At 52.5% G+C, this 9,831-nt stretch overlaps 1 protein-coding gene across 1 annotated transcript; it reads left to right on the plus strand.

The window, feature by feature from the left end:
* Positions 1–539: 539 nt before the first annotated feature.
* Positions 540–8,820, plus strand: PMAIP1 (phorbol-12-myristate-13-acetate-induced protein 1). The gene is made up of 2 exons (XM_041739712.1): positions 540–727; positions 7,167–8,820. Exons 1-2 carry the CDS (start codon positions 670–672, stop codon positions 7,271–7,273), a joined length of 165 nt encoding a protein of 54 aa, XP_041595646.1. The 5' UTR covers positions 540–669; the 3' UTR covers positions 7,274–8,820.
* The last annotated feature ends 1,011 nt before the right edge of the window (positions 8,821–9,831 follow it).

Consider the following 9,831-nt stretch of genomic DNA (forward strand, 5'->3'; position numbering starts at 1 on the left):
GTCAAACCGCCGTTTGCTGCCGGCTCCAGGGTTTCAATGTGGCACTTTCGTCACGTGCCCCTGGCATCCTCTTTGCTGTTAGGGACGTTTCTCCATTTCAACCCCCGCAGCCACCCGTTGCCTCCGAGGCCCAGCTCTCCTTTGCTGCTGTCTTTCCGGGTCCTGCCCCGAGTCTCTAATTGCCGGTTACGATAAGGACCCAGCGCCCTGCCCGCACCCGCACCCGCACCGCCTTCCCGCTAGGAGGGCCTGCCCGGCTCGCGGCTTCCCGACTCCGCCACCGCCGCAGCTGTCCCGGGGGGGGGGGGGCAGGGGCGGGGGGGTTGGGGGGGTCCCCCGCCGGGATCCCCCCGCCCCCCCCGCTCCGGGCCCGCCGGGGAAGGCAGGGGCTGCGGGGCGGGAGGGTGCACGGGCCCGGGCAGGTCCCCCCGCAGCGACCTCGGGGGCGGGGCGGGGCGGGCGGGGGCGGGCGCAGAGCCAAGTTTCGCTGCGTCACGGTCCCCGGGGCCGCCCTATAAGAGGAGGGCGCCGGCGCGCGAACGCGCAAAGCGAGCAGCGAGCGGCGGCCGGAGCGGTCCCTCGGGTGCTCGCCCGCTGCCCCGAGGTGCTCGTGCTGGTCCCCAGGCCCAGGGCGTCGTGCGCTGCAGCTCCCCGCGGCCGCTGGCGGAGATGCCCGGCAGGAAGGCGCGCAAGGGCGCGCAGCCCGGCCCCACGCGGGCCCCCGGAGGTGAGGAGCCGCCGGGCCCCGGTGCTTCCCAGGCTGGTGGAGGCCTCGAGGGACGCGGGTCGGGAGGGCGGCGGCGGCGGCGGGGCAGGGCAGCTCTCCCGCGCGATGCGTCGCGTCCCGGCCCCGGTCCCGGCCCCGGGGAGGGGAAGTGCAGGGGCGCGCCGGCCGCCGCGGGGAGGCTGCGCGCGGGGGAGGCTCCGGGAGCTGTGCGGGCGCCTCTGCGGGGGGGGGGGGGGCCGGGGCTCGCTCTGAGGGTTGCGGCCCTCGGGCCCCCACCGAGCAGTACGCTGGATCCTCCCTTCTGCGGAGGACTGGTGGAGGTCAGGGAGGCCAGGACGGCGGGGGTCCTGGGGAGTTAGGGAGGCCGGGACGATGGAGGACCTGGGGAGTTAGGGACGATGGAGGACCTGGGGAGTTAGGGACGATGGAGGACCTGGGGAGTTAGATACGATGCAGGACCTGGGGAGTTAGGGACGATGGAGGATCTGGGGAGTTAGGGACGATGGAGGACCTGGGGAGTTAGATACGATGGAGGACCTGGGGAGTTAGATACGATGGAGGACCTGGGGAGTTAGGGACGATGGAGGACCTGGGGAGTTAGATACGATGGAGGACCTGGGGAGTTAGGGACGATGGAGGATCTGGGGAGTTAGGGACGATGGAGGACCTGGGGAGTTAGATACGATGGATGGAGGACCTGGGGAGTTAGATACGATGGAGGACCTGGGGAGTTAGAGACGATGGAGGACCTGGGGAGTTAGATACGATGGATGGAGGACCTGGGGAGTTAGGGACGATGGAGGATCTGGGGAGTTAGGGACGATGGAGGACCTGGGGAGTTAGGGACGATGGAGGACCTGGGGAGTTAGGGACGATGGAGGACCTGGGGAGTTAGGGACGATGGAGGACCTGGGGAGTTAGGGACGATGGAGGACCTGGGGAGTTAGGGACGATGGAGGACCTGGGGAGTTAGATACGATGGAGGACCTGGGGAGTTAGGGACGATGGAGGACCTGGGGAGTTAGGGACGATGGAGGACCTGGGGAGTTAGATACGATGGAGGACCTGGGGAGTTAGGACGATGGAGGGACCTGGGGAGTTAGATACGATGGAGGACCTGGGGAGTTAGGGACGATGGAGGACCTGGGGAGTTAGGGACGATGGAGGACCTGGGGAGTTAGGGACGATGGAGGACCTGGGGAGTTAGGGACGATGGAGGACCTGGGAGTTAGATACGATGGAGGACCTGGGGAGTTAGGGAACGATGGAGACCTGGGGAGTTAGGACGATGGAGGACCTGGGAGTTAGGGACGATGGAGGACCTGGGGATTAGGACGATGGAGGACCTGGGGAGTTAGATACGATGGATGGAGGACCTGGGGAGTTAGATACGATGGAGGACCTGGGAGTGACGATGAGGACCTGGAGTTAGATCGATGGAGGACCTGGGGAGTTAGGGACGATGGAGGACCTGGGGAGTTAGTACGATGGAGGACCTGGGGAGTTAGAACGATGGAGCTGGGGAGGACATGGAGGACGGAGTTAGAACGATGGAGGACCTGGGAGTTAGGACGATGGAGGACCTGGGGAGTTAGGACGATGGAGGACCTGGGAGTTAGGACGATGGAGGACCTGGGGGATGTTAGGGACGATGGAGGACCTGGGGAGTTAGAACGATGGAGAGACCTGGGGAGTTAGATACGATTGGAGGACCTGGGAGTTAGAACGATGGAGGACCTGGGGAGTTAGGACGATGGAGGACCTGGGGAGTTAGGGACGATGGAGGACCTGGGGAGTTAGGGACGATGGAGGACCTGGGAGTTAGATACGATGGAGGACCTGGGGAGTTAGGGACGATGGAGGACCTGGGGAGTTAGGACGATGGATGGACCTGGGGAGTTAGATACGATGGATGGAGGCCTGGGGAGTTAGATACGATGGTGAGGACCTGGGGAGTTAGATACGATGGAGGACCTGGGGAGTTAGGGACGATGGAGACCTGGGGATTAGGACGATGGAGGACCTGGGGAGTTAGGACGATGGAGGACCTGGGGAGTTAGAACGATGGAGGACCTGGGGAGTTAGACGATGGAGGACCTGGGGAGTTAGAACGATGGAGGACCTGGGGAGTTAGTACGATGAGAGGACCTGGGGAGTTAGGACGATGGAGGACCTGGGGAGTTAGGACGATGGAGGACCTGGGGAGTTAGGACGATGGAGGACCTGGGGAGTTAGAATACGATGGAGGACCTGGGGGAGTTAGGGACGATGGAGGACCTGGGGAGTTAGGGACGATTGGAGAGACCTGGGGAGTTACGGTCGATGGAGGACCCTGGGGAGTTAGGACGATGGAGGACCTGGGGGAGTTAGATACGATGGAGGCCTGGGGAGTTAGGGACGATGGAGGACCTGGGGAGGTTAGGGACGATGGAGGACCTGGGGAGTTAGATACGATGGATGGAGGACCCTGGGGAGTTTAGATACGATGGATGGAGGACCTGGGGAGTTAGATCCGATGGAGGGACCCTGGGGAGTTAGATAAGCGATGGAGGACCTGGGGAGTTACGAGACGATGGAGGACCCTGGGGAGTTAGATACGATGGAGGACCTGGGAGTTAGTGACGATGAGGACCTGGGGAGTTTAGGACGATGGAGGACCTGGGGAGTTAGATACGATGAGAGGACCTGGGGAGTTAGGACGATGGAGGACCTGGGAGTTAGATACGATGGAGGACCTGGGGAGTTAGGACGATGGAGGACCTGGGGAGTTAGGGACGATGGAGGACCTGGGAGTTAGAACGATGGAGGACCTGGGGAGTTAGGAATGGAGGACTGGGAGTAGGAACGATGGAGGACCTGGGGAGTTAGTACGATGGAGGACCTGGGGAGTTAGGACGATGGAGGACCTGGGAGTTAGGACGATGGAGGACCTGGGGAGTTAGGGACGATGGAGGACTGGGGAGTTAGACGATGGAGGCCTGGGGATTGGGACGAGGAGACCTGGGGAGTTAGGACGATGGAGGACCTGGGGAGTTAGGACGATGGAGGACCTGGGAGTTAGGGACGATGGAGGACCGGGGAGTTAGACGATGGAGGACCTGGGGAGTTAGAACGATGGGACCTGGGAGTTAGAGGATGGAGGACCTGGGAGTTAGGGACGATGGAGGACCTGGGGAGTTAGGGACGATGGAGGACCTGGGGAGTTAGGGACGATGGAGGACCTGGGGAGTTAGGGACGATGGAGGACCTGGGGAGTTAGGGACGATGGAGGACTGGGGAGTTAGGGACGATGGAGGACCTGGGGAGTTAGATACGATGGATGGAGGACCTGGGGAGTTAGATACGATGGATGGAGGACCTGGGGAGTTAGGGACGATGGAGGACCTGGGGAGTTAGGGACGATGGAGGACCTGGGGAGTTAGGGACGATGGAGGACCTGGGGAGTTAGAGACGATGGAGGACCTGGGGAGTTAGGGACGATGGAGGACCTGGGGAGTTAGGGACGATGGAGGACCTGGGGAGTTAGGGACGATGGAGGACCTGGGGAGTTAGGACGATGGAGGACCTGGGGAGTTAGATACGATGGAGGACCTGGGGAGTTAGATACGATGGATGGAGGACCTGGGGAGTTAGATACGATGGATGGAGGACCTGGGGAGTTAGATACGATGGATGGAGGACCTGGGGAGTTAGATACGATGGATGGAGGACCTGGGGAGTTAGATACGATGGATGGAGGACCTGGGGAGTTAGATACGATGGATGGAGGACCTGGGGAGTTAGATACGATGGAGGACCTGGGGAGTTAGAGACGATGGAGGACCTGGGGAGTTAGGGACGATGGAGGACCTGGGGAGTTAGATACGATGGAGGACCTGGGGAGTTAGATACGATGGAGGACCTGGGGAGTTAGATACGATGGAGGACCTGGGGAGTTAGAGACGATGGAGGACCTGGGGAGTTAGAGACGATGGAGGACCTGGGGAGTTAGATACGATGGATGGAGGACCTGGGGAGTTAGATACGATGGATGGAGGACCTGGGGAGTTAGATACGATGGATGGAGGACCTGGGGAGTTAGGGACGATGGAGGACCTGGGGAGTTAGGGACGATGGAGGACCTGGGGAGTTAGGGACGATGGAGGACCTGGGGAGTTAGATACGATGGAGGACCTGGGGAGTTAGATACGATGGAGGACCTGGGGAGTTAGGGACGATGGAGGACCTGGGGAGTTAGGGACGATGGAGGACCTGGGGAGTTAGATACGATGGAGGACCTGGGGAGTTAGGGACGATGGAGGTCCTGGGGAGTTAGGGACGATGGAGGACCTGGGGAGTTAGAGACGATGGAGGACCTGGGGAGTTAGAGACGATGGGGGACCTGGGGGGTTAGGGACGATGGAGGACCTAGGGAGTTAGGGAGGCGAGGACGATGGAGGTCCTGGGGAGTTAGGGACGATGGAGGACCTGGGGAGTTAGAGACGATGGAGGACCTGGGGAGTTAGAGACGATGGGGGCCCTGGGGAGTTAGATACGATGGAGGACCTGGGGAGTTAGGGAGGCGAGGACGATGGAGGTCCTGGGGAGTTAGAGACGATGGAGGACCTGGGGAGTTAGGGAGGCCGGGACGATGGAGGCCCTGGGGAGTTAGGGACGATGGAGGTCCTGGGGAGTTAAGGAAGCGAGGACGATGGAGGACCTGGAGAGTTAGGGAGGCCAGGACGACTGTGGTCGTCTGTAGTTCTGTTTCTTAAGTCGTTAGTAGTTGCAGAAATGAGAGTTGGTCTCCAGGGCTTTGTAATCCATCCACTGTCCTCCTCCCTCGATATAACCCCCCCCCCCCTTATAAATCTTACCAAATAAGGCAGCTATCTGCTAAGGGGGTGGGTGGGCTGTAGCGGTGCATATTGCATCAGATAGTAATGGTCCCTTTAGTTTATTAACTTATTTGAGAGAGCACAAGCGGGGGGAGGGGCAGAGGGAGAAGCAGACCCCTGGTTGAGCCAGGAGCCCTACTTGGGCCTCGATCCCACGCTCCTGAGATCATGACCTGAGCCAAAAGCAGAGGGTTAACCAACTGAGCCATCTAAGCGCCCTGCACTTAGTTTCGTTTTACAGAGCCCTTGAGCAGTGCAGAGGAAGTGATGCACTGACAATCTGGCCCTGACTAAGTTGGCACCCCGTGTATCTCTGGCTCCTACTTGGGAGGCAAAAAACTTTGGCCACCTTTTGTGATGTTAAAGAATTCTGCAGTTTGGGAAAGGCCTAATCTGAGCATTTATCTTTGTTCATAATAATACAGGACAGCAGAAAGGGACCGCTTATATTCCATTAGGTAGTAATACTTTCTTTTTTCTTTTACTGAGATGTGACATATCACATTGCATTAGCTTTGATTTATGTATGCATCAAATGATGATGATTTTGTATGTGTATATTGTGTGATTGCCAAATAGGTTTACTTAACATCTCTCACCTCATGTAGTGTCAGTTTTTTATTACTACATTTATAGAAATACAATTAACAGAAAGATTAAGGAGACCACCAGCAGCTAGTTCTGTCCACAACCCCCCCCCCCTGCCCCCCCGCCCTTTTAGTGACAGATCATGTTTTCTCCTAAAGCCCCCTTGGAATCCTCTTTTTTTTTTTTTTTTTTTCTTTCTTTCTTTCTTTCTTTCTTTCTTTCTTTCTTTCTTTCTTTCTTTCGAATCCTTTTTCTTAAATTAATATTCCTTTAATTACATCTCACTTCTAAAAAGCAGTAAACTTGTAAATTAAAATTCTTCTGCTTCACTCATAAAGGCAATGGATTGGTACGAATTCGGTTTGTAGGAAGAAATTGGTTTAATTGGCAAATATAAATTGCTAAGGTATTTTAGAGAATGTGGACTTACTTTTGCTACAAGGTTTTAGGAGTCTTAGAAAATTTCAGTCTTTTTCAATGAGTGTAAGAGCACGTTTAGATTTGTCTATGAATGAAGGCATAGTCTGAGCTGTGAATTACTGCCATTTAAAAAATAAATCCTGGGGTGCCTGGGTGGCCCTGGTTAATAAGCATCTGCATCAGGTCAAGATCCCAGGGTCCTGGGATGGAGCCTACTTCTCCCTCTCCCTCTGCCTGTAGTTCCCCTTGCTTGTGCTCTCTCTCTTTCTCTGTCAAATAGATAAATAAAATATTAAAAAAAAAAGATTTCAAAGTAAATGTCTTTATTCTTACTCTTATTCCTTTTTTATTTATGAGTCACAGTGTGTTAGTGTGTGGGTGCAAGCTAAGTCACCTTTCTCACATTCAGAAAATGGGTGTACATAAAGCTAAAATGAAGATAAATACTTCACCGAGTAAATACTAAGCTTGTCCCTTGGATGGGCATTTTAACTCTTGCTGGTTGTAGTTTTTAGTGTCAGTGTAAGTTTTGTGGCTTTTCTTTTCTTTTTCAGAGCTCGAAGTGGAGTGTGCCATTCAGCTCAGGAAGTTTGGAGACAAACTGAATTTCCGGCAGAAACTTCTGAATCTGTTATCCAAACTCTTCCGCTCAGGAACCTGATTACTTTGGAACTTTTGAATGACGAGATTCTTTGAAAACGAAAGATTGCTGAAATGGTGCAAATTTCATCGATAGATTCTTTTTAAAAATGGAAGATTTCCCGATAGGTGCAGATTTCATCGGTTAGAAGAAATGCCTTGTAATGGAGAAGATCGGGAGCGAGCTTTCACTTGCTTTTTGAATGCCCTCGGAAGCCAAGATGATACATTAAAAAATGGATGTCTGATGGAGATTTTGCAGAAGTCCTTTTTTTTGGGGGGGGGGGCTGTGAGAATGTTAGAAAACCACTTTGTTTATTTTAAAGCAAGAATCAAGGAGCTTTGAAAAGTAAGGAATTAATTACGCATTTTGTTTTTACTTCGAAGATTATTCTGGTAATTTTGTTGAAGGTTGCTGTCTAGCCTACTGTAAGAGGAGTCGGCAAATGAATGGCCTGTGGTCAGGGGCAGAGAAACAATATGTTTAGTGTTGGTTTTTATTTTTGGATGACGACTTCAAAGTGATGTGTAATATCAGGTTTATATACTCTCTTGTTTAAAGATTTCATTCTGAGAACTACATAGTGAATGTTGATTCCATAGGTCACTACAAAATATAAAATTATTTGAAAGCTTGTTTCTTTTGATTCAGAATGTATTGCCTCTCTTCAGATGACCCTTCACTGAATTATGTTTCTGGGTGTCATAACTGGAAAGTCTGTACTTTGATACTTGTAAATCGAGGTGTTACTTGGTGCCAGTAAGATTCTTGCAGGTACAATGTTAAAACAATAAGAGCATGGGGATTTTGTATAATGAGAAATAAAGGAGGAAAAAAAGTGATTTAGACTTTCTATTGCTATAATTAACACTTAGTAAAACAAATATTCTAAATTTGCTTGGTAGGAAGAACAATGTATTTCTAGAGACATTTCCAAAATCTGTAAAATGCCCTTCTTATACTAGTTGGTGTCCATCTTCTAAGAAGTGATCTTTTAAGAGAAATTAAGCAAGTTTTACAAAGTTGGGATATACTTTTTTAAATAAAGAGAATGGCTTGATTGCTTATCCAGAATAAAAATGCATAAAAATTACATATATGTGGAACTTGCATTAGAATAGAATGTAGATTCTGAGAAAGTTTTCATTGATCTCACTTTTATTGTTAAAAGGCCAGGTTATCAAAGAAGTCCCCAGATATATAAAAAAGAAGTAATAATATCATGATTGAGTTTCAGCAAGAATAATTTTATTTATTTTACCTATTTATGATTAAAATATTTTTTTTGGTTCAGTTTGAAAATGTGTATTAGTTAAAGTTACGCTTTTTGGTTATGAGACGAGGCTTTCATATCCACTTGAACTTTACAGTAAGAATGTTTTGATAGAGGCTGTAGTCACTTTAGATGAAAAATTACCTCAGGATCGGTTTGTCTTCAGTATTATTTAGCTGCAAAGATGCTTTTTGTCTGTTTAGGGGCAGATATCTTGCCATATGGATATTTATGGTGTGTACCTGTATTTATACATACAAAACTTGATACTGTAGCTACAAACTATTAAACATTATCACCATTCTTTTCGTGGTGTTCATTGTGTCATCAGGCTGCCGGGCATTCATTATGAAACCAAAATTATTTTTGCGATTTCCGTCAGCAGGCCCCTTCTGACCACTGCCTCCTCAGTTACAGTTCTGTCCCCAGAGTGGAAAATACAGGGACATGGAACATGATTGCTGCCATCAGTTAGCACGATTGCTGCCATCAGGGGACTCCCCATTTGACTGGGAGAGGAAAGAGTGAACAAGAAGAACTGCATGCCAGGCTGAGGCCTGGAGTGCCTTGCAATAGTGCCTGGGGAGGGTTTATTTAAAGCAGCCTCCAGAGATCGGTGATCTCGTTAGAGGTAGGGGGGCCATCTCCTCCTCCTGGGCCCGGGGCCTCTGCCGGGCTAGGGCAGCTTCTGTGCGGTTTCCTTTGCGATGGCCTCACACTCAGTTCTGACCCAACCCTGAGCAGCCAGTATTGCTTCATCCCAAGCTAGTCGGGTGCAGAAGTAGTGGCTTTCCTGTTTGAGTGTGAGAACTCACAAGATACTCCTACTAGGCTGTAGCTGCGGGCTGAAACCCTGGAGTGTCAATTGCCTCCCTCAGATAGGGAGGGGGAGAAGAAGGGCTGTGGGAGGGAGGGAGGTGACCATGCCACGGGGGACAGTTGGGACAGCCAGCGGGGGAAGCGGGGGTGAAGGGCTGCATCGCAGGAGTAGGCCCGGAGATGGACCCAATAAAGGATGGGGCCAATCGCTGTGATTTGATTTGAGTATCTGGAAGAGTACTCCTTTTTTTTTTTTTTTTTTTTTTTGAGATTTTATTTATTCATGAGAGGCACACACACACAAGCAGACACACAGGGGGCAGAGGGAGAAGCAGGCTCCCCGCAGGAGCCGGGTGTGGGACTCGATCCCAGGACCCTGGGATCACCACCTGAGCTAAAGGCAGACCCTCAACCACTGAGCCACCCAGGTCCTCCTGGAAGAGTAATTCCTGTCCTTCCTCTGCAGAGCCAGAAGTGAACCACCGGT

The sequence above is a fragment of the Vulpes lagopus genome, chromosome 24 (assembly GCF_018345385.1).
Source record: "Vulpes lagopus strain Blue_001 chromosome 24, ASM1834538v1, whole genome shotgun sequence".
In the NCBI taxonomy this organism is placed as follows: Eukaryota; Metazoa; Chordata; class Mammalia; order Carnivora; family Canidae; genus Vulpes; species Vulpes lagopus.

What these genes read in the sequence shown, in the direction of transcription:
- PMAIP1 (XM_041739712.1), top strand. Translation starts at nt 670, where the DNA reads ATGCCCGGCAGGAAGGCGCGCAAGGGCGCGCAGCCCGGCCCCACGCGG. An exon ending in CCCCACGCGGGCCCCCGGAG is followed by an intron (nt 728 to 7,166) that starts GTGAGGAGCCGC and finishes TTTCTTTTTCAG; the next exon opens with AGCTCGAAGTGGAGTGTGCC.